Here is a 24,641-nt window from a genome sequence, read left to right as displayed (position 1 = left end):
CTGGGTTTGAACATTGTGTTTGTCTCTGGGAGCAGCGGAGCAGCGGCTGTTTAATCTGAAAATAAACAGACATCCAGGACAAATTTAAACCTGCTATAAACCAGAGCTAACGTACGAACGCCCCTGCTTTGGGTATCCTTCTGTATTTTCTGCCTAATAATGCTATAACGTGTCTCTCCAAAAATAACCCCGCTATATTTAGGCACTAATAAATTTCTATCTCTACTTCAACATGTCTACGCCACCAAATCTATGAAAAACAAAAGCTATGTACAAATTTGCAGATACGTATGTAAAGACGGGAAGTGGAGTTTTGCGGTGATGTCATTCCTCTCAAACGCCGTGCTGTGGTGAAATCTCCGATCTGTACTGTTAATATATGCTGAAGCAGGAGAGAGTGTGGCTGCAGAGAAACTTTAGAGGCACTTAAGAGGAATGAACTTGTACAAATGAGAAGGGGAAATGTTTACATCTGTGTAAAACGCATGTACAGGTTTGTACTTTCGGTTTCTGAATGTTGACCAGTGTTGAAAACTTCCTATGTGCAAATGCCGGGCAGATCGTCTCTACCATGACTGATACTCAGCTAACATTTGACCATGTTGACAGCTTCAAAAAAAATAAAAATAAACAATTGCAGTTTAAGTGAAGACATCATGAAGAGTCAGTCATATTTACACAGCGGCCAGTCCTGGAGAAAATTCACTCAAAGTGGGAGCTGTCGTGACATCCGCTGCTACCTTCACTGCTGGAAACTTTGTTAATTCAACAAACTGAATAAAAGATGATTCAAACAGATCTGAAAGTCAAAATGTCATTTTGAAAATCTGTCAGTTTTCAGTGTCAAACTGGGAAACATCCCGTCAGATTTCCAACATTTATCAGATGAACTTCCCACTCAGAGCAAGGTAAAAGCAAAAAGCCACCCCGTGATGAACTTTTCTGAATTTCTGTTTGTTCCAGGATACATAACTTTCCCTGTAACAAATTTAACTCTTGATCCCAACTTCCCCCCGGACTAAGAGCAGGAAATGTTTCTGAACTGTCACTTCAGGTTGGATCATTTGGTGGTTAAAAAGCTCCAGGTCTTGTTTTATGAATGATATGGTTAAATGTTGTCTTTTCTCAGTCTAACAAATGGAAAGAGTTTCATGTCGCCTCAAATAGGAATTTTTTTTTTCTATCATTTTACACCACTTCACAGAATCTTTAGAGAAAGAAAGAAAAACAAATATCTACGGTATGTACAATCAGAAAAACGTTAACCCTCCAGACCCGGTCTGTTTGTCGCTAACGCTGAAGCTTGGCTGAGAGGAAAAAGGACAATATGGGCTTCGATCAATGCAGCTAAATACGTCTATAGACAAATGAATTTAGAGATTTTAGAAAAGGAAAACCTGCTGATGAGCAGAAATGAGATTTGAGCTAGTAATTATGGATAGCAGATAGCGAATGTACAGTGTTTAGTCTCTAGTGGGCCTCAGTGAGCAGCAGCTCAGCTCTCAGCCCTGAGCATTAGCAGTAACATTTCTGTTTTATAACATAGACTTTTTTTTCATATAGGTTAAGATGTTAAAAATGTCACGAAAGGCTGAAAGCTGAGACCAAAACTCTAAAAGTGAGCTGGAGCAAATAAGGCTGCTCAGCTCACAGCCCTGAGCATTAGCAGTAATGTTTCTGTTTTATCACAGAGACTTTTATTCTACATAGGGTAAGATGTTAAAGAATTTCATGAAAGCTGAGACCAAAACTCTAAAAGTGAGCTGGAGCAAATAAGGCTGCTCAGCTCACAGCCCTGAGCATTAGCAGTAATGTTTCTGTTTTATCACAGAGACTTTTATTCTACATAGGGTAAGATGTTAAAGAATTTCATGAAAGCTGAGACCAAAACTCTAAAAGTGAGCTGGAGCAAATAAGGCTGCTCAGCTCACAGCCCCTGCAGCCATGCAGAGGACCAAATTCCTTCAATCAAAACTGCTTAATTTAAAACTTTCAGTTACTTCTTACAGATCATTTTATTCCAGAAACCAAGAAACTTTTGCAACATTGTTAAAATTTTGTAAAGGAAAAATCCTTTATCAAAAGCAGCTCAGCTCTCGGATCCTGAGATTTAGCATCATTGTGTATATTAGTTTTTATTAAAAATACTTTCCTTTTGGAGGTTGAGACGCACTGAAATAATAATTGACAGCTAAGAGAAGCCAAGGCAGCTCAGCTCACAGCCTCTGAAGTCCTGCCAGGGAGCAGTGAACTCTTTAAAGTAAAATTGCTTCATTTAATTCTTGTAATGACTATTTCTAAAAACATTTTATTTTAGAGACCATTTTTAAATACGTAAAATTTTGTTAAGGACAACACACCTGAAAAAACTGAACCTGCACCGGCAGCTCAGCTCACAGCCCCTCCCTGAATTCTGAGCTTTGGATTAACACAGTTTTATCAAGTATCAGCTTCATTTAGCGTTAATGTGGTGAGTTTTTTAAGAGTGATTGATACTGGATTAGCTTCTAGACAAATATTTTAGCCCTTGAACATTTATGAGCAAATTTATTTTGTAAGCACACTGGAGGAAATCAGGAAAGATGAGCCATGATTCGTCTCAATGATTGTGAATTGGAGTAATGTTTCCAGACATTGGATTGTTTCACTTTCCTTTTGCATCTTCAGTCATCATAACTTGGTCAAGATACAACCTGCACTAGATATATTTGTTGTCTTCATCATGATTTTTTATTCTACAAGCAGTAGATTTTCAAAGTAAAACTTCCTGTTTTTCCTCTTTGCACACAGACGTGACTTTGTTCCTCTCTGGGTCTGGAAGGTTAACCTACAAACCCTGTCTTTTTATTAGTACTTTTATCGTCTTCATAATTACTTTAGTGTAATACTGAACATATGTATGACAGCAAAAACTATCCTGGGGTAAATTCAATATATACAAGATGAACAGCAAGCATAGAAGGACACTTAAAATCAAGAAAATGCAGCACTGATCGTGTACAGTGTTTCACAGCATTTGACTGGCACTCTTCAAAGACTATCTACAAACATTAACATGAAGTCTGTCACAACCGGAGCCGGGCCCTTCCCAGCCAAGCAGAAATTAAATATGTAAGACCGCCCATCAAGAAGCACGTCTGGATATGCTAAAACACGTCTTCTGTTTCTTCTTCTGATTGCAAAGGTGTAAATGCTTACAGCTTGATGCAAAGTGGTTAAAGTGTTACATATTTTTATCCACAACCAAATAAAAAAACACATGTTAGTATTTTACAAATATTTAAAAAAGTAAACCTTTATCTATAGGCATTTTAAAATATATTCCATCAAAAATAGTCTGACAAATTTCAACAGTAGAAAAGAAATGTTATACAAATGACAGAGGGTTCTGAGCTAATGTTTACAGTAGAAATGCGTCATGATAGACTGACTCTGGAGGAGAGAGATTCCTCTTTTCTACCTGGAGGAACAAAGAAGCGTTTCCCTGCTCCGCCTGTTAAAAACCATGCAATAACTGTGAAGAAACATCCCCATAATTTAGTACAAATGAATTCCATTGTTGGTGATAAAAGTCGACAAATGAACCTCAGTCCCCTACGTGTGTGACGGTTTCACGTCTGTTGTCCTGTGGATCCTCGATGTCACCTTTGGCAAACTTTGAGTAGTTGTGTTTTGTCGTGCTGAGCGCTCGGAGCATGAGCGGTGGCTCCGTGTCAGACAGCGTGGAGTTCAGTCCCACATGTCATGTCTCTCACTCAGCACAAAAGCTCCTCATCCTCCTCCTCCTCTTCTTCGTCTTCTTCAGATCACAAAAGATGACTTGTGTCGGAAATCCCCCTGAAAAGAAAACCAAGAAGATACATCATCCTGTCGGCGGTTACACAGATACTTTACTTTCGTTTGCCTCCTGCTTTTTAATGAGCGTGTGTTTGTACTTCATGTCATTTTCCATCACAACAAACCAGTCCTACCTGTCAGAGTACATTACTTCAGCTCCTCTCTGTCTAAACAATCAAGACGCTTTTAGGCCTCGAGAAGCAGATTTTTAAATCTCTGAGTAAATTTGTAAATCTGTACGCAGCAAACATGCACAGATGCATATTTATTCTTTCCATCAGATAAAGCTGTGTGTGCATTTATCTGTTTATATAACACGGTCAGCAAATATCAAATCATGTGCCTGCATGATAACTTCAAAGTATTTCTGAAGGAGTGTTTCCAGGCTGTGGTCAGAACACTGTGGTCTCATAGATATTCAGAGAGATGTGGATTTGATTCAACAGATTAATTCAGCATGAGTAGCTTCAAAGTAATCTCTAATCAAAACTGCGACCACTCTCAGAGTTTGTATTTTCCACTGACAGCATCAGAAACAAACTCTGCACTGCTCCTCACCAGCTTTGATCGATTAATAACCTCACCATACGTCAGCATCTCCAGCACTCTGTGCTGTTTAGTAACTTTTTCTCTTAGCTGGTGGCTCTGATTAAAAAACATACTGCCCTTTAACAAAAAGATCTCTCTCTGCACGGATCCTTTCTTTGATGCAGTCAGAGACCTTAGACCTACTATCTGAGTACACCAGAGAAAAACAACGACACATTTCAGCTGATGTGTTTACAAGCAGGAACTTTTTAGGATCCATTAAAGCCCATATCACCAGATTTCAAAGCTAGCAGAACTACTGTCCCTGTATTGTTCAGATATTTCACCCATTAACGATAATTAACAGGTCAACTCAGTCAGGGCTACCTGTATTAAACAGATCAAAATGTGCTAAACAGTAAAACCACAAAGCCACAAGAGATTGAAGAAAAAACAACTTGATCATCAGGATAAATATGACAAAAAACAATGATTACACACACACATGAAGAAACTGTCTATCCGAGCGTAACAGGGAGTTTCAATTAAGTGATTCTTCAGTGTTGAAAAAAAGAGTCGATGAGAAAGTGTGTTTCCTTGCATTTCAGGCTGTCTTCAAAAACCAAACAGCAGTTTTAGTCAAAGGAGCTCATTTCAATTGCATAGATACTTGAAATGAGGGATGAAGGTGATTTGACTGACAGGTAAGCTCATTGTAGCCAGTAAGGCTGGGACGATGTTTTACTCTCACAATCTTATTCTATTATAATTTTTGGGGTGCAAATTTGATTTAAAGTCGCGATTCTCCGAAATTGAAGATTGTTGCAATTTTTAGTTTGCTTTACAACAGCAGACTGTGTGAAAAAGTTAAATGATAATGATAATGTCTACAGACTTTTTCAGCAGCCATATCTCCCCAGAAAATGCACAACACGTGAGTCAGAGAGAAACATTTCACCCTCTGCTGAAGAAAAGTGGAAACTTTTTCCAATCCAGTTTATAAACAAAGACTGAAATGTGTAATAAAATCTACCCAGTTCTTAAGTCGAACAACTCCCAAGGATCACAAGAAGAGGATCCATTTCTCAGTTCAGCATTCATTCTGGTCACAGGAAAGGTTTACAGGATTCAAGAATTTGAATCGAAAAAACAAATTCATTTTTTGACAAAGAATCCCAATTCCGATATTGCCAAACAAAAAAACCCAATATATCGATTTTTTCTTCCAACCCTAGTAGCCAGCAGGCTAAAGCCTTCCTCAGCTTCACCTTTTTGCATTTTTCAATGTTAAAAGTGAGCTGGGGTCAGCATCTCAGGTTAGGGATGTAAAATTCTGGAAATTTTCAAATTTGAAAACTTTCCAACGAAATTTATTGCAGTAAACTTGGAATTTATGATAAGGAACTTTAATACAGCTAGGGTGTGTATTGTAGCATAATTTTTGCTAAAACACCCAGAGTTAAATGAAAGTTTATTTAATTTATCTTCTCACATAGCAGCTCTTCGCTGACTGCAGGGCCACTCTCCCTTCATGCACTTTGCACGACGCCCACAGCACAGGAGAATTCAAGGCACCACCCGAGGACTACATAAAGTCAAGTAGGGTCTGATAAAACAATGCAGAATATTTCCACATTTTCCAAGATTAACTTCCCATGGAAAGTTTATGGAAAGTTTATGGGATTTTACTGAAAATTTTCCACCCCTTTGCGATCCTATCTGAGATATGATGACTGCAGTTATTTGGCTTCATCTACAGAAGTCAACAGATGACATCACTGAGACTAAAATCACGTTATATAAATAATCCAATCTTTCTCGAGGTGTGTGTGCAGTGAGTGTAGAATAAGTGTGGCTGGAAAGGAGGCCATGTAACATCTTAATTTTATCACAGACTTTGATTCTGTTGTAAAGCAGTAAAGTGAAGTTGAATTGTTTTCTTCTGCTGTGTACAAACCTCATCCTCCGTCCTGACGTAGTCCACTCCGTCTCCTTTTGCTGGGACTTTGTAACTAGAGGAAGCGAAGACACGTCATGTTTACAGATGATAGTTTGAGGGAAGATGTGCGTTTATGATTTTGTGAGTATCTTGGTGTCTTACTTGTTCCCCGTCTGTTTTTGGCTGGAGAAGAAGCCTCTCTTGTACGCGCAGCAGATCCCTGCTGTTATACAAAGGAGCACCACCACCACCACCAGCACTCCCAGTATAATCCCAACCACATCAATGTCATCTGTGGGGGTCAGATAGAGACAGGATGTAGGGATCAAACGCTGACAGCAGTCATTCTTTGTTTCTGTCGTGTGCAACACTTACAGACTTCCATGGTTTGGGCCGGACACTCAGCGTATCCAGCATCGTTCTTCGCTCGGCAGAAGTAATCGCCTGCATCTTCTTTTCGGACTGCCACAAATTTCTGTGTTGGAGGAATCAGAGAGAGGAAACTGATGAACAGAAGGAGTCAAAACCAAGAGACATTGCCTCATAAGACGATCTGAACATCAACCCCTGACCCAAGAGAAAAGACAGCATACAGGATCTTCAGCTGTACTGCCCTTGGATACTGACATAGCTGACTCATACCTGATGGATGATGTTATCATTCTTGTCACAGATTGTTTCGTAAAAAGCATTTGATAAAAGATTTTTAAAAAGTGCCAGAAAATATATCATATTACCATTGATTTGTTTTAAATGACTGAAGTGATGAGAGCACATATTCCAGGATGTAGCTGTTATAACTTTGAAGGGACACTTCTGCTCTGACTAAAGAACGGTCACATTCACACCACATTTCCATCCTTTCTGACAGCAGACAAAAACGTCACAGCCATGTCAGGGTGTGTTAAACAAGAAATCAAAGCCTAACTGGACCTGCGTCTGTCTGTTTCAGATAAAACAGGGAACAAACGAAGCAGGGGACTCAGTGACGGAGCAGAGGAGCACACAGAGTTGAACTTCACACCCTGTCATGGTTCTGTCTGTCTGTCTCTACGGCAACATACCAGAGACGCCTGAGGTGCTGTGTTACTTCAGACTTTTCAAAACAACATTCAGCTATTTATATCTGCGGCCGTCTGCATTTAGCTCAAGATCATGTTTTATCACAAATGTTTGACGGAAGAAAAAAGTATTTTATTTCTATGGTATGAGAGACATACTGAGGAAGTGTTATACTTAACACTGGGATCATGTTGTGTTGGAAAACGTGTGTAAAAAACAGCACAGCAAACTAGAAAAGCAATTTCCGAAGAAATTGCGCTGTGAATGCAGAATGCTGAAGCAGCTTGCGCTCAACTGCTAATGCAGAATGCTGAAGATGAAGGACTGAAGATATGTCCGAAAATTGTTGAAAAAGCCCTGAAAAGCTTTCACTGAACTGCTAATGCAGAATGTTGAACATGGATGACTGAAGATATGTCTGAAAATAGTTGAAAAAGTCTTGAAAAGCTTGCGCTGAACTGCTAATGCAGTCGCAAAAAAATGCATTACTGCATTCACAGCAACTATAATCTGAATGACAGATGCTTTTTTTTGCGCAAATGTGCGACCTTTAGCTTTTGTGGTTCAATAAAATAGATGTTTGAATAAATGGTACAGTTACAGTAAAGCTGAAAATGTTGCATACAAAATAAAAGTTTCTCAGTTCACAGAGACTGAGTGAAAAATACATGTGAGCTAATAACGTCCGCACATTTCAAACTGATTTATGTGTCATCAGTTGGTTCAGAAAATTAAATTATTAAAGAATTAATTCCTTCAAAAGGTGTTTTTCTTGTTCTCAGAAACACTGGAAAAAAACATCTTTTTGTACCTACTATTTATTGCCTTTTGTTCTAATATTCATCTAAATAAAGTATAAAGTTCAAAGAGTAAAACACACACATAGAGCCTCTGGATGGTATAACCTTTTTTAGAGGAGCAGCTCACACACTTCAGTTTTTTTAGCAGTTATCGTATAAATGAACCAGGGATGGGCGTTTAATTCTGTCACTAGTGTCTCATTCAGCCACGACATGCGACATGGTCAAAGCAGCGTCTGTACATACTGCAACTCTTCTATATGTAGCTCTGTTAATTTGACGATAAACACATCTCATCTCTGACACATTCCTCACATTAAATGTCCTCATTTACCACGTTGATGCTTTTCTTATGAAACAGCCATTCCTGGAAACGTGGAGTTTTCAGCTGAAGTAACCATGACTGACCACTGCTCCACCGATACTAAAGGCCTTGTTTATGAAATGTCGGCCTGCGGGCGTGGGCTCAGCAGATGTCTCCAGATCTAATTCTTTCCTGACAGGCGCGCTGTGAGATAAAAGAAAACGGGATGGGCAGCAAAGTGTGTATGAGGCTGAAGAAGTACCCCGGGTGTGTGTGACAGGTCTTACAAAAAAATGTCTAATAGGTAAAAACAAAACCTATAAACAGGTAAGATAAGTTTCTTTACAGTGAGAATGGAGCAAGAACAGATAAAAGTAATTTTTAAGTGGAGCCTGAAAAAAAAAAAAAAACCAAACAACCAAAAATAAAGAGAGGTCCTTCACTGAAACATAAAAATCAACAAGTGTCCAGCTTATTTTCTTCTGCTAAAGATCAAACTAAGGTGGCTGTCTTCAGAGTGAAGTGGGAGAGGCTTGAAAGTCAGTGAGCAGCTCTAGATGATTCAGATAAAAACCACTGAGCATTTCAAAAATCAGGGTGTAGTCACTGACTTGAGTTTTAAAAACCACATTTAGACAAACACAGTGTTAGTAACGTTCACTCAAAGAATATATGACAGCTAAATGACTCCTGTGTCAGCAGGACCTGGAACACCATCTACAGTAAACTTGATGACCGTAACGTTGTCTCACATAAAAAGCTGATTCAGAACGCTGCTGCTAAATTCCTCACTAAGCCCAGGAAACTGGATCACAACAGGGCTTTGCAGAGAAATCTAAGCAAGGGCTCATGTCTTTTTTTTCTAGTATATCAGACTTTAAATGAGCAACATTGTCTTCTTTCAAGATATCAATGACATGTTGATGCCTGAATTGTTTGTACAGAGGAAAAAGAAAATTACTTTTTTCAAGTTTAAAGAAATAAAAATGTCTCAAAATAAGAATCTTAAAAATTTCTTTAAGTTTTATTAATAACTTTAACCTCAACACTCAGAGTTCATACCATCCTATTTTATTTGAATCTTCTGTTTTTGCTGTTTTTGTTGTCTTAGCTTTGATTTTAAACAGGTTGCTACTGTTTAAACTAACTGTTGATATAATTCTTTGAACGTCTTGTGCTGAGCATTTTCACTGCAAAAAACTGAAATCTCATCAAGTGTTTCTGTCTTATTTTCTATAGGAAATGTCTTTTTAGACTTTATATGAGCCACATTCACCTGACCAGTCCAGAAAAATGCCTTGCTTCCACTTATTTAAAGACAAAATAAGGTCTGATTTGCTTGTAGCAAATTTAAAAAAAATCAGCCAATGGAACAAGACAAAGTTACTTGTATTAAGACATTATTCTAGTTTCAAGAAAATTTTCAAGCAAATTTTTTTTGTTCTATTGGCAGAACTATTTTACTTGATACAAGCAATTCAGACCTCATTTTTGTCTTTAAACAACTTGAAACAAGACATTTTCTGAAACTATAAGTTGAATTAGGCTCATAGTGAGCATAACAAGACAATTTTTACTTAGAATAAGACAAAAAAAACTTGAGAAGATTTCAGTTTTTTGCAGTGTTCATTTGCTGTTTGGACTAAAAATAAACTGTGCCCATGAAGAGCCGTGAAGAGTGATTACCCATCCACAATTAAACTGATTCTTTTTGTATTGGATCTACAGCAATGTTTCCTGCTATTTTATCAAAAATAAAAACTTAAACTGTCTGTTACGGATGTTATTGACACGACATTGAGTTCAAAATAAGACTGAAAGCTTAAAGCACATACGTATTACTCTGTCTATCTGCACTGTCCTTCACAATCTTCCCAGCATAGTAAAAACTAATATCATTTTTTAAACAGCGTTATTTCTCATATTTTCAGATTCCTCTGATCTTATTATGTGTGTGATATAAAAATGTTAATAAAAAAACCTTTCACTGCAGAAACATTTCAGTTTTTTTCAGCATGGTTTAAAACATTTTTTTCTCAACTTTCCCGGCTCTACCACCTTATCTTATCTCATTTAAACTAACACACTTTCAGAAATTCCACTCTGAGCGCTGTTGGTGGGCATCATTTCCTCACATGGGAGTGGCTGTGGGAGTGACGAGTGTTTCCGTAAACGGTCTAAATATAACAGTCCAAACAAGATAAGCGCTGTGGAAAAAGTTCATTGCTTTGCAGCCGTGAGCGCCGGCTTCAGACTCTTTTTGTTTCACATCAGGACAGACGCTGCGGTATTCTTTAGTGCGTCACGTCTCAGAGGCCGACGTGAAGGTTACCAGGAGGGAGCGTTGGAGGCAGATCGAGCGCTGCTGGGAAGCAGGCGAGGAATTGAGGAATGTGAAAATGAGGACAGCAGATTCCCCTCGTGGCTCGAGCCCTCTCGCACCATCAACTGTCTCCCCAAAATATCCACCCCCACCCCTGGGCGTCAGGCCACCGTCCCCTGCTGCCCCGCCCTTGCTGTCCTGTGTGTCCTTGTCCAAACACATGTGAGGGATCACACACTCACCAAAGTTCCTGTTTCTGTGTTGAGCGTGTACGAGGAGTTGAAGAACTTGATGCTGGTCTTTGGGTCGTCTGGGATCTCCTCCCGGTTCTTGAACCACTGGTACTGAGACTTCGGGAAGCCCTCTTCCTCCACGCAGCTCAGCTCTGCAGACTTCCCAAAAGGCACTGACTTCGGGACACTGCACTTTGGCACCACTGGCTTTACTGCAGGGGCAAAAACACAGCATCAGACACCTCCTCCTGTATCTAAGCATCACAAACACTTTATGATGCTTTCAAATAAAAAACAAAGTCACCCGGGTTCATTTGACGGTAAGTGACGGGTACACGTTCTTTGTCCCGTGCCAAAAACGCCACCAAAACACGCAGCGCTTGCTTTCTTTAGCTCTGCGATCCAGAGGAGATGCAGTTTCAGAGCTTTCCTCTTATAGCCCAGAACACGCCTTTGCAGCTGGGCAGGTCTGGTCATAACACATCCTCATATGTATGCCAAAGGGTTGGTGCGACCTACAACACGGTTTCATCTTACTGCATCATGAGTGTGAATCTCTCAGCCAGGTCTCTCTTTAAGGGCACAATAAAGGGCGACGAGTCAATATATATGATCGGGATGTTACTTTACAGGATAAACAGAGGATTCCTTCATGAACTTCACCAAAAACACTGGTCCCAGTGCATGAAAGTTATCCATGAAAGAACAACATGAACATACAAAGAAGAGTGAGGATTCATCGTTTTTATCAATCTTAAGGTTTTCACTAATGAAGATCAGCTTCTCTATCACTGACAGATAACAACAGGCAGCAAAGCAAACTTCAGACAAAGACACAAGGTCACATGAGGTTTGTCTGAGAAGCCTCTTCTTTTTTTCACAGAACAGAGAGACCTGCTAATTAAAACCAGGATAACACTTCAGGTGCTTTTACACCTGTGGCTTGTTTGCTTCTTCCTGATTCAGACGTTGTGTTTTTCTCTGGGGTCTCTTTATACCCACACTGTTTTACTGTAAGCACACATCACAGCAGAGGCTGTCCCTAACTTTAGTCATTATTTTGAGCCTTGTTTTCCCACTGCTCAGGTAAACACATACCACAGGTGATTGTTGCACTTTATATTTTGGTAAGCTGGCTCTAAAACCTGGCTCATAATACACAATACTAGTTGAAGAGAGCAGTGTGGTCTGTATGCTTGTCAGATCTCTGGTTTCCTGTTCTGTAACATCTTCTTCTTTTCACTACAATTCTGGACAACAATGTTTTACTGGAGTTAATATTTGTCTTAAAAAAGTTTATTGATGTTTTTAAGTCTCATATTTATCTGATCATTTTCACTTTAACCGCTTTCATATTTTATTTTACCTACATACCTTACTTAGTCAATATTCTATCCATGTCTTTGGTTTTCTGTCTCTACTCTGTTGTGAAGCACCCTGAACATGCTTGACTGTACAAAAAAAGTTGAGCTTAAGATCTGGCGTGTAGCTACATTTGGGGGAAGTGCATGTCAGGCCACACATGTCAAAAAGGAGACGCAGACCTACGTCGTAGGCCACGCCATCAAAGTTTAAACCAAGCTTAAGACGTCTCTTATGTTGACCAGTTACCTCCTAGAAAAGAACAGTGGAATAGAATAGAATAGTTCTTGATTGTTATTGTACCACCTACAATGAAATTTTAGAAGAGTCAGATAGCCAGTGCCGTATGATTAGCTTAAATTACACTACATAAAACCTAATACTAAAAAAAACTAAAAAATTAATAAATAAGTAACAAACACACTCAGTCATACATTCCTTAGTCATTGCGCGATCTACTTCAACAGTTCATGGTCTGACTTGGAGAGGTGAGGTCAAAGCTTTTTTTCCATTAGGATGTCTTTTTAGACTTATTATGAGCCACATTCACCTGACCAGTCCAGAAAAATGTCTTGTTTCCTGTTATTTAAAGACAAAATAAGGTCTGAATTGCTTGTAACAAGTTAAAAAAAAATCTGCCAATGGAACACGAGAAAAGTTACTTGTATCAAGACATTATTCTAGTTTCAAGCAAATTTTCAAGTACGTTTTTTTTGTTCTATTGGCAGAACTTTTTTACTTGATACAAGCAATTCAGACCTCACTTTTGTCTTTAAACAACTTAAAACAAGACATTTTTCTGAACTGATAGTTGAATTAGGCTCATACCAAGTATAACAAGACAGTTTTACTTAAATAAGACAAAAAAAGTTGAGAAGATTTCAGTTTTTTGCAGTGTTCATTTGCAGTTTTGACTAAATATAAATTGCGCCCATGAAGAGCTGCACCGCAGATTATTGTATTTATCGAATGCTGGACACCACTCATAGAAACACAGGGGTTGTCAGATGTGAATCAGCGAGGGGGCTTTCACTGCTTTCACTTACAGCAAGTAATCCTGTGATGCAGCCATGTCCATCACCAACTCTGTCTCTGTTTCTTGATGATTACCTCACCTAATACTGGAGTGGAGCGAGTCAAGCAACTCTGTGCTCTAGTTCCTGGGTTGTTTTTGTTCTCTCTTAAATGAACTGCTACAAGGTTTGACTGGAAATGAGCCGAGACCATCTCCTCTGGGTGATCCTGATCTTGTTTTGTTCTGTCAGAGTGTGCTGTTGTGTTCATGTACAGTTCATACAGCCAAAGCCAGAGAGTGGGAAGCTTCTCCAAACAATCCAGGTGAGAAAGCCTCCAAAACAAAGAGTTACATGTACTTTCTTTGGTGTTTCAGGGCTGCTGCCAAATGATGCCCTGATTGTTTTTCTGCAAACTATCAATGACTCCAAATCCCCTTCAGATTAATTATTGATCTTGACCACCTAGTTCGAAATTTGTGCAACAAGCTTCACACCAGCTGTTTTACGTGAGATCTTGCTTGTGTTGTACGTAGCTTTGGACCAGAGTGTCTGCTAAATGAAACTGTAGAACTGTAAATACAAGTTAGTTTTGTTTGGTAAACACTCAGAGTTTACCCATCCTGTGCTGAGGTTGTTTGATCACCTGACTCTATATCCAGTATGCTCTTAATCCCATCAGAGATTAATTACTGATTAAGGTGAATCAGATTACCTCTTACAACCAGGTCAATCACAATCTCATCAAACGACTTCTGGTCATCTGCGGCCGTGACTTCACAGCGATATTTGGCGGTGTCAGATCTGGTGGCGTTTGTTATCAGTAACGTGGCCGGTTCCCTGATCACTGCTCTGTTCTCCAGAGCTCCTGTGAGGAGGAGAAAAACATGTTCAGGTTCATTTTGATCAGACGAGCTAAAGCTTCATGAGAGTGAGAGAAGATTATTTTCTTTACCTGAGATCTTCTTGTCGTAGTACACATAACTGGGTCCTTCACTTGTGATTTTCTTCCATTCGATTCTTGGATTTGTCGTTGAGATCGACTCTATCAAACATGACAACTCGATTCCTGCCAGACAGAGAAAAGACAGAAATGATGGAGCTGTTTTGGAAAGTGTTGGTTAATTTTAGGTTAATGTTGATTGGCTCTTACTGTCAAACTCGTTGGTCCACGGTGAGTCGTTACTTGTTTTCAGGACCACTGCTAACACGCTGACATAGCCTGAAAAACAAGAGCAAAGAGGCGAAGCAACATGAATTCTCATGATACACTGCTGATCTCATGCTGCATGCACAACACCAGCTGATGTTCTGCGCTCATTTTAACACTCTCCTCAGGGATGTTTATAACACATTCACTCATCTTAAATCCCACTATCACAATTAATTTCTGTGAGTTTTACACCCTGCTGCTCTGTGGCCACGTTCTCTCTGTCTGTCTGCCATTTTTCCTTGTGTTGATGAAAGCATTGTGAGTCTGCGCTGAGGGTGGGGGTGCTGTTTCTATGCACACTGGATAATTGCGCATGGAGGCATGTGTCCTTTTCAGGGCAGGCTCACCATGCCAGTAGTTCAACTGCCTGACCAGCCCCCCCCTCCTCTCTCCTTCCCTCTCCCTCTGTGTGTCTCATGCTGTTGCCCATGTGGGACTAATGGGGCAAAAGCACCCTGAAAAGATCTGTGTTGGTATGTGGTGGGAGGGTGAGGGCCTTGGAGGGGGCAGCGCTGAGTCACTCTGACAGCCTTTGGTCCACAGACTGATCCACACAGAGTGGCTTCCACATGAACGCTGGCTGAAGAAGCGGCGCACAAACACTCCCACAGACTGAAAATGATGCTCTGTATCTTGGAAACAGACTCGAATGTACTGTCACTGAAAGTCTCTGGAGCAGCCAGCCCTGCTGCTGATGCTCCATTAAATCCCAAACTGACACAGAGCAATGGATCAAAACATCATTAATAACTCCTCCATGATTTTCATGCAAGACGCTGCTCTCACCACTGATTCATCTTGCTCACACCGTCTCAAACTATTTCACCTCACCGCCCTTTCTTTCCTGTATTTCATATCTTTAAAGGTAGAGTCTGCAGGATTTTCCTAAAAACTTAAAATGTCAACTTTTACAAGGATAATCCTGCTCAATTATCTCATACGGGCCTCTATACATGCGTGTCAGTGTCTGCGTCTGTCTCTAACCCTCTCCTCAGCCTGTATGTTGATGTTTTGGTTGTATCAGGACATTTCTGGGCGGAGAGTAAGCATGGATATATCAGCCAATCACAGCCCCCATTGTGCAAGTGACTCTGCGTGTTGATTAGCAAGTGTAAGAAGCTATCTAAAACAGCGGCTTCAACAGTGGAAATAGCACAGAAAAGGAAGAACACAACCAAAGTGAAACACAACGCAAAATGGATAAAGCTTTTCCCTAAACGAGGCTCAACTTTCACTTGCTTTCGGAAACTTGGAGAGCAGCACAGGACAAAGAGTGACACAAGTTGGCTCTCTGCTAACCAGGTATGTAGGTAACCAGGTATGTGTTTTTATACGTTTAGGCCTGACATTCACACGAAAGCACGTTTTTTAAAAATTCGGCCAAAGTAAAAAATTTGGAAAACTCTGGTTTCATGGTTTCGTCTAGACGCCAGGAAACAGAGTTTCTGGTTCACAAACATCACAGCTGAAAGACAGGGGTTCATTCTGATTGGCTGTCACTAGTTTCACATCTGATCAAGTATCGTAATTCTTTTGTTTGTACTCTAAGGATTGTGAGGCAGCGTAGGAAATTCAAAATGAGTGACTGTGACAGCGATGACAAAGTTCCATTCACTTTGGAACCAAAAGGATACCTGTACGAATCGGAGTACACAGAAGAAGAGCTGCTACAGATGGCGACTGAAAGGAATACAGAGGAAACATCAACATCCTGATTGTCTAACCCACCACTAAATGTAATCAAGTAAGTCAATTTATGAGTTACTACACTTAGTTTCATTAGCTTTGCTTTAGTTCAGGCTACAATTGTGGAGCTTTGAAAAGATATTCACACATGATGAAGACTAATGTCCTTCCTACTTTAGGACAGACATTAACAGACATTAATATACGCCGCTGGTGTTTCAGTAAAAAATACGACCCTGTTGACTGTCAGAGATCACTTCCACATTCGTCTAAGGGTTGCAGACTTAGCATGGTCAAAACTCCAAAACACACTTGAGTCCACAGTGGAGTATCACAGTCAGTCTGTTTTTGACAACTGGCCAGATCAATAACAGCGCAAAAAACAAACACATTTAACTGCCACCAGGAGACAGAGAGAAGCCCAAAGAGAAGTAAGTAAAAGTATCTCACAGAACCAAAAAAAATCATCCATGAAGAAAAACAACCCCGAGACAAACATGAGGAAAAGAATCCCAACAAAATAAGTGACTGCGGAGAGAACAAAGAAGGGCTTCAAAGACAAACAATTAACCACAGTGAGATAAAACATGTCAGCAGAAAGCAGAGAGGCTGAGTGAGAATCACTCTGAGTCAGCTTCATTTCTAAGACGGAGAGCAAATGAAAGCTTTTACTTTATATTTGGGTTAAAGTGAATAACAATGAAAAACGTGAGCACTAACTGACCACAGAGACGGGCCACACACACACTCACACACACTGAACGCTGAGTACAGTGTGTGGGTGGAGCCAGACACTAATTGGTGGTAAAACTGGTTGAGGCCTCTCATTGAAAACCCTCTCTAACAGGGATAATCTGACCTCCACCAACTGTCCACGGCACAGAGCGGTGTGTGGGGTCACCTGCTCAGGCAGACAGGCTAAGCTGATTAGCCCCTGCGCTGTGTGGAGACCACGAAAAAGACGACAGCTTGTTTTTGAACTGCTACTGGAGGCATCGGGTCAGAAGTAGGTCACTTTGAGGAGATAATAGAGAAGAAAACATCTGAAGACGTCTTAGTGTGAGGCACATTGTCAGGGACTGTACGGTCTTCTTCTATTGTATGACAAACAGTAGGATGTAAATCATGTTTACTGGCTCTGCCTGATGTTTCTGGTGACATAAAAGGTGGCAACAAATGTAGGCATGGGTACTGAATTAGGTACTTTTATAGGTACATGTTTAGGTGTGATGAGTCCTTCTTGAGTTCACTTTTTGCTGATTTCTGGGTTTAAGTTTCCTTATCTGTCAGTCTTCTGGTGTGTCTTTGTAATTATTCTTTGTGATTCTTGTCTAGTGTTTCTGAATTACCTGTGGTAATCTTGGTTATTCCTTTGGTGTGTTCTTTGTGTTCAGTTCATTGTCTGTGTTTGCTGTCTGCAGTCACCCATCACTTGTCATGCCCTTGTGCTTTCTCGTACTTCATGGTTTTCCTCCTGAGTTTTTTTAAGTGTTTTATGGTTTTGTTTCTTTTGTTAGTTTTTCTTTTGGTTTTGAGTTTTTGGATTTTTAAGTCCAGTTAAATAAAACCTTTTTTTGTTTCATCTGCATTTGGGTCGTCCTCCTTTTTGTTTCCTGCTCTGTGGTTTCTGACATTAGGGCCCCGTTTAGACGACAACGTTTCATCTGAAAACGCTAAAACGCAGTGACAAAAATCTGTGTTTACACGAAACGCAGAAGGACTGAAAATGCTGTAGTAATCGTGCCAGGCCTGTAGTTGGCGCTATAACTGTCTTGTTCAAAAGACGCTTTTGGGAGACCTCCACTGAAGTAAAGTTGAGTAGGTCATCTGTTGTATTGGGGAATACTACTACTACTTTGTTGAAAGACAGTCAGTAGATTCAGCAGATTCAGCAGCACAAGCACAACATGGTAGTTTGCAACGACTGTAACTTCGGTACTTGCTGTCCTGTTGTATGCGTGAAGCCCGAAGCAGAGTGTGACGCCATTGTTTCCACTGAAAACGCCGGCTTACTGCGACGCTGTCGGCCGCGTTTCAGAAAAATCCCACTCTGGAGGCCATTTTCAAAAGTTTACATTTTAGGTCGGCTGAAACGCCATTTCCGTGTAAATGCGAGGCTGAAACGCAACAAAACTTTTGCGTTTCATCCTAAAACCATTGTCATGTAAATGGCCCCTAGGTACCTGAATGCATCTTTGTGACTGTGAGGGAGTGGAAGGGTAGGCAATTTTCCATGCTGGACATAAACACAACATTGCAAGTTTACACATTGAGAAATAAATATGTTAAACTTTGACAATTTGTTTCTCAACTAATTAATATTTATTACCACAAAAGTACAGAAAATTGGTACCATTAAGTACCAATACCGGTTGCCAGGTACCGAGCATCGGTACTGTATGGTTTCAAATGTGAAAGGTACCCATCCCTACCAAATGTCTTTAATGTAAAAACACACACATGTCCTGCTTTTTGGGAGATCTTAGAAGCAAAACTCAGAGTCGAGCTCTGCCTTCGACCTCTTTCTTTCATCAGCAACGAAACAAATGAAACTTTATTTGTTCTAATCATAAACTTCACTGAACATTCAAACTTTGCACTCACAACACAACATTTTCTTTCTCCGCAACAGTTACAAACTTTGGTCCCCAGTGAAATAAGTTTTGCTCTCCAACAATGAAGTCCTTGACAGCCTGAGAAAGTCGTGTTTTCTGGAAACTTTCACAAAGAATAGCAAAGACGGGAAGATGAGAATCTGCGCTTCTTTTTTGAAACCTGATAATCAAACCACCTCAAATCCAGCTGCCTTTTTAGCCTCTTCACAACGCTACACACACACACACACACACACACACACACACAGACACACACACACACACACACACACACACACACACACACAGGCACACACACACACACATACACACACATACACATACACACAGCTGTGGTAGAATCAGAGGATTTTGACTCACAGTGTTTCTAAGGCCTCCTGCACTGTGTCTACATTCTTGTACAGATGTAAAGCCTCCTCTGATGAAAAGTTAATCCCGTCTTTACGCTGAAGTTAGAAACATCACCTGCTCTTCAATAGAAACTCTATTTTTACTATTTCTGACAAAAGCTCTGCAGGTGAGACATGCCAGCGCTCACTCCTGGGTTTACGTTTCAAATCTTCTGCAGTAACTGTGAAACCAAACACCCAATCTAACTAGGCCAAGTATGCCAGGAGTCCAAAATAACAGAACATGCCGTCTTGACCCCAGTGTGGACAATAAATTATTCCAGGTGATCAGGTCAGCTACAGGGCTTTTCATTAAAGGCACCTTAAAGTGTGGTCATAGAGAGCTCATAGAGTGCACCCCCTGCCCCTCTGCTCCTACTTAATTCACAGAGTATTAGAGCAGATTAGGTGACTAAGTGAGCTTGACGTAGAGATAAAAAGCTTGAAAGGTCTGCCATGAAACAGCTGTCCAGGAAAACACGAGAAACCCTCAGACTCACGGAAGACATATCAACGTTTGAAGTGAGACGGGGAACGGACGGTTGAAGCAGACAGATGGAGAAAGACTTTGTACCTCCGCCAAGGAGATTATTTTTTTAGGAGAGTTTTCTGTCTATGAACAACATAACTCAAAAAGTAACAAATAGATCTTCATGAAATGTTCAGAAAATGTTTAAAATGAAATAAGGAAGAAGTGATTAAATTTGGGAGGTGATCTGGATCACTGTCTGGATCCAGGACTTTTTTAAAGGATTCTCCTTTATTGTGAGATAGGGCTGTTTTCACCATATGTGTATATAACTCCACCATAAATGGCTGGATTGCTTTGCAAAACAATACAAAACAAGGTCCCCATAATTTCTGACAGATATAAAAGTATGATCCAGATCCTGGCAATATTCTGGATACTAAGATCTGGAATATGAAATATGTACTGGGTCATCATAAATGTCAACACTGTCAGGTAACAAATTATTGCACAAACCTGCAACTAACACCAAATTGTAGCAGACAGTCTGCAGAAAGGGAGTATAACATTAAAGTAGGACTAAAGTGTTGGTGACAATCACAATTGTTTTTAACTGTGTTTCAATAAATGCACATAAACTCTTAATTTATTTCATGTTGTGCAATGTTACCAAAGATAAACTTGAAGACAAGTCGTCTCCCAGCCTCCTCATGTTTCCAAACAGCCTCTGAGAAGCACTGTCTCAAAGATGAGGTTGGTCTTTTGAAAAGGTCACTTTTTAAGAACAAAATTTCACTCTGATTCAAAGTTTACAGGACGGGCAGTGAAAACAGAGCATTTTGGCTGACAGAGAGAATCACATCAATAGGAACACTAAAGTGGAGCTTTAACTCAGCTATCACGCCTACACAATCAGACGTTTTCTCAGTGTTTTCACTCAGTTAACCTCTTAAAGAAACGTCACCTCTGCCTCCATGTGCTGAGGTCAATAGATGGAGCTCTGAAGAAAGCTGCTGTGTCTCCTCTGCGCAGAGCAGGCTGGACACATTGCTTTTGTTTCCATTAACCTCCTGGAGAGCTGGTTTGATTGAAAAACACTCCCCAATTTAAGAAAGCAAGTGACCTGCAGAGGCACATGTCACCACTCCAGGATGAATGACCACTGGGATTGGGTCTGTATGTCTCAATTATCAACGTTATTGGTGAAGTACGACTCAGTGTTTCTATTGTGTTGGTGGACCCTGTAAAAAGGCTCAATGTTCTCCAGTTTTACCAAAGAGAAATAAAATCTGAACATACAAACAACGGCTTCTTTTTTGTCATGGTTAGATCACTGGACATCACAGGAGACTCATTACGCCCCCTCCACGTCCTGTTTGATCTTCTGCTCTTAAAGCAGGACGTACGGCAGCATCAAACCAAAAGACCGTTGAACAGCTTCGTCCCACAGGCTGCCAAATGGACACTCAATCTGATTCTTCTGCTTTTCATCTCTATGCTAATTTCATCTCTATGGTCTCTTTAAAGATGCAGTCTGTAGTTTTTATCAAAACAGACTTGGCTGAAATGGAAGATACAGAACTAAACTCAGAAAGAAGTAAGTGTTTTTGTTTAATTTCTTGTAAACAAAATGTGTTGCAAAGCTTGACATATGTCAGAATCTAGAAAACTGTTAGGTTTTAAGATATTAGAAGCGATAAATATGGCCTGGGTTGTTCCTAATAAGAAAACTGACCTGTCTAGTTTCTAAACTAACTAAATGCCATCATTTCAGGCTCCACTTGTACCTGTAACATCTTGAATTAAGACATTTTCCAGGTGAATGTAACTTTAACCAAGTCTCTTACAAAACATTTTGTGAACAAAATAATCAGGTACTTTTGACTTTTTGAGGTGAAACATTCACAAACATGTTTGGATTAGCAAAAAAATTCCATGACGGGAAAACTAAAAAATCAATAGGTAGCTTTCTAATCTACACAGGAGCTCGTCCTTTTTACGGAGGTTGCCATCTTGCACCGCCATGTTTCTACTGTGGCACAGAAAGGACAAACCAGCAACATGAGCGTCTTTGAATCTCATGAGTAACTTTGTGACGTGGCGTAATGTTTGTAGTTATTCTTTGTGTCTTGTTGTGTTGTGTCCTTGTGTTTCCCTTCTGTTGCACAGATTAGTTTTGACTGTGTACAAAAAATATAATAAATTTTAACAAACAAGAAAGAGAAAAAAATACAATGAAAATGAAATGGACTCTCTTTTAGAAAAGAATACATGTCAATGAAAATAATTAATACAAATCAAAAACAATAAAACATAGACCCTGTCTCTAATGAAAGAACGAAACTCCAAAAAAAAACAACAACAATAAAAACTATAGCCTAAATAAAAGTGAGTTTATACAGTTCCTGAATTGTTTGTAACATGTCCTTTTTCCCAGTCAATCCGTACTGTCTGTCAAACATTTTTAACATTTCTGGCTTTCAACCGTATTGAAGGGCTGCATTTCTTTGGCAATGTCTTTGAGCGCCCACCATTTGGCGCTTTTATTTCTATTTACTTTGCAGACCAAAAGCCTCAGTAAGAGCGGATTGTCAAAGAACAAGGTTCCGCTGCACCTCCCTCTTCTTCTTCGTCGCCACTATTTTCAAACCAATGCAACATATCAGCTCGATGGTGTTCATGAGCTCACACTTTGTTCATTCTGATAAAAAACAAAATATTCCCACACTGGGACTGTGGCAGGCGGCTTGAGAACCGGATCTTTTGTGCCATCACTCATATTAGCGTGTGTTTCCTCCTTACCCCTCAGGACGCTCGCTTCAGCTCTCTCTGTGTGTACGCGCGAGCAGCCCCGTCGCAAAAGATGCATCTTTGACAGATGCTCACTCCGCTATAAATCTGCTAAATCTACTATAGAACCTATGCACCCCGATGTTAGGAAAGATAGACGTAGTGAGCCATCTTCTCATTCAGCCTCTTTGGTCGAAAGAGAGGAGGAACACAAACATGCATACACGTGTCAGTTTATCGAGGCTGGCAAACTTACAGAGGACATTTTTATTTATCGTTCAGTTAATCGATTTATTGATTATCATGACAGGCCTATATGGTATAGTATAGTATAGGATGGTATGGTATGGTATTTTAAAATACCCGGCTACGTGTGGGTAAAAACTTGATGAATAAAGGATCCTACTTTCATGCATCGTGGGAGTTTTTGTCCTGAAAGGCCACCGTTGGCTCACTTAACTGAGGTTTAAACAAGTAAGCATTAAAGTCTACAGTCTATCAGCTCTGTCACTATAAGGTGCACAACACAATTATTAAATGTGAGTTTTATACCAACATTATACAGAACACAGCACACTTAACTTGGTAATCCTCTCCTCTAGGTCTGTTCTTCCCCCTGCTTTTAAATCATGCTGCCAGGCTCAGGTCTTGTATTTTATATTTTACTTCATGCTGGCTTTGCTATTATTGCACAACATAATAAGTGTTTATGGATTCCTCGGAAACACTTTCCTATTCTGCAGAGTACAATCGCTGCTTTCAAAATGACAATAAAGTCTGTTTTGCTTTGGTTGGAGCAAAGACATTATGGTTGCTGACTGGACAACAGCTAGCCCGATTCAAATATTATATTTATCTCAGTGCCTACAAACAAAACATTAGTCTCTCTTGATCTAAAATTGAGTGTCATGTTTTTATAACTGGTGTAGCTTCACTTAGCGTGTTGCGAAACTGAAGTGAATCAATATTTTCTCAGCCTCCCTGAACGCAAAGGGTGAATTTTTGAGTGCTGACTCCAGATGACTCCCCATCCTGAGTGTGTGAGTGAATATTCCAACAGAATGCCCCTCTCTTTGTATCATATCATCAAATGCTGCATTACAGCAGCAAACAGCTGGACAGTCCAGAGGAGTGAAGTGCTGACAGAGTGTTATCAGAGAGGCCTTTTCCATCTCTCCCCCAGTCAGACTGACACACACCCCTCACATCACACCCATCCTGTCTGTGCTCTCCTCTCCTTGTGTATCCTCCTCCTAACCCATGATGATGATATTATGTGCTTTTTGAGAGAAAATAGGACACAGCTTCCACCCAGCACATGTCTGTGTCACTGTGTATGAACTGTTTGCTGTAGGTTATTAGCTTTTAGACCGTGCAGGTGCTCACTGACCTACATATGACACGAGTTTCATCTCTGTTTCTCGTCTCTATTATTTGCATCTTGCTTGGACACAGCTGTGTGAGATCTGGCAATCTGCAAATCTGCATTAAAGTTTTTTTTTTTTTTTAATCCTCCTTCCCGCCCCCATGGTGGGCGCAGAGTTTTCTCTGTAATCTTAGTGTAATGCCCTCATAAACCCCTCAGGTTTTTCATCACTGAATAATACAATAGGCACAGAGGAGCTGGGTATTTCCTGATGCTGCACTGTGTAATGAATCCCTCCTCTTTTCTGTTATCCCCCTGAGGAAACAGGGCTTGTTTCCTGTTTCCACCGCTGCTCGCTGAATCCAGAGAGGTGAGGCCGCTATCATAAATAGAAAGGTTCAATTAAGCAAGCGAGTGATATTCCCTGTGGAAAATCTCCGCCTGGTGCCCGTGGAGAATATTCCCACGCCCCTTCAGAAGCTTAGACATCAAAGTACACACACCCAGTTTCACTTACGATCAACTGGTGTCTGTTTGGAAACTCATCACGTAGTTAAACGCTGCTTGAGATGCATGTAGCGTCTCAGAAGAGAGCTGTTGATTTGTGCACCCAACAAGCTAGTTATGCCCTTCACTCTTGCGGAATGAAGGGCGTAAATGTGAAGGTTGGATCACCTCTTTTTAGAAAGTTGATCAAGTAGTTACTGACGAA

General features: G+C 40.2%; 1 protein-coding gene across 1 annotated transcript in view; it reads right to left on the bottom strand.

The window, feature by feature from the left end:
* Positions 1-413: 413 nt before the first annotated feature.
* The window catches only part of LOC141791949 (junctional adhesion molecule 3B-like), a 61,806-nt gene continuing 37,578 nt past the window's right edge, over positions 414-24,641 (bottom strand). The window contains exons 2-9 of the mRNA XM_074672668.1: positions 14,555-14,623; positions 14,357-14,470; positions 14,117-14,269; positions 11,036-11,238; positions 6,680-6,779; positions 6,467-6,596; positions 6,323-6,377; positions 414-3,837 (exon numbers count right to left, since the gene is read on the bottom strand). Of these exons, the coding sequence (XP_074528769.1) occupies positions 3,802-3,837; positions 6,323-6,377; positions 6,467-6,596; positions 6,680-6,779; positions 11,036-11,238; positions 14,117-14,269; positions 14,357-14,470; positions 14,555-14,623 (860 nt within the window). The 3' untranslated portion in view covers positions 414-3,801. The remainder of the gene's footprint in view (positions 3,838-6,322; positions 6,378-6,466; positions 6,597-6,679; positions 6,780-11,035; positions 11,239-14,116; positions 14,270-14,356; positions 14,471-14,554; positions 14,624-24,641) is intronic.

Source organism: Halichoeres trimaculatus, unplaced genomic scaffold (assembly GCF_033239565.1).
Source record: "Halichoeres trimaculatus isolate MK-OKI-2021-1 unplaced genomic scaffold, fHalTri1.1 fHalTri1_scaffold_6, whole genome shotgun sequence".
In the NCBI taxonomy this organism is placed as follows: Eukaryota; Metazoa; Chordata; class Actinopteri; order Labriformes; family Labridae; genus Halichoeres; species Halichoeres trimaculatus.
The sequence above is the reverse complement of the archived record's forward strand: the minus strand, read 5'-3'. Positions and strand labels throughout refer to the sequence as shown.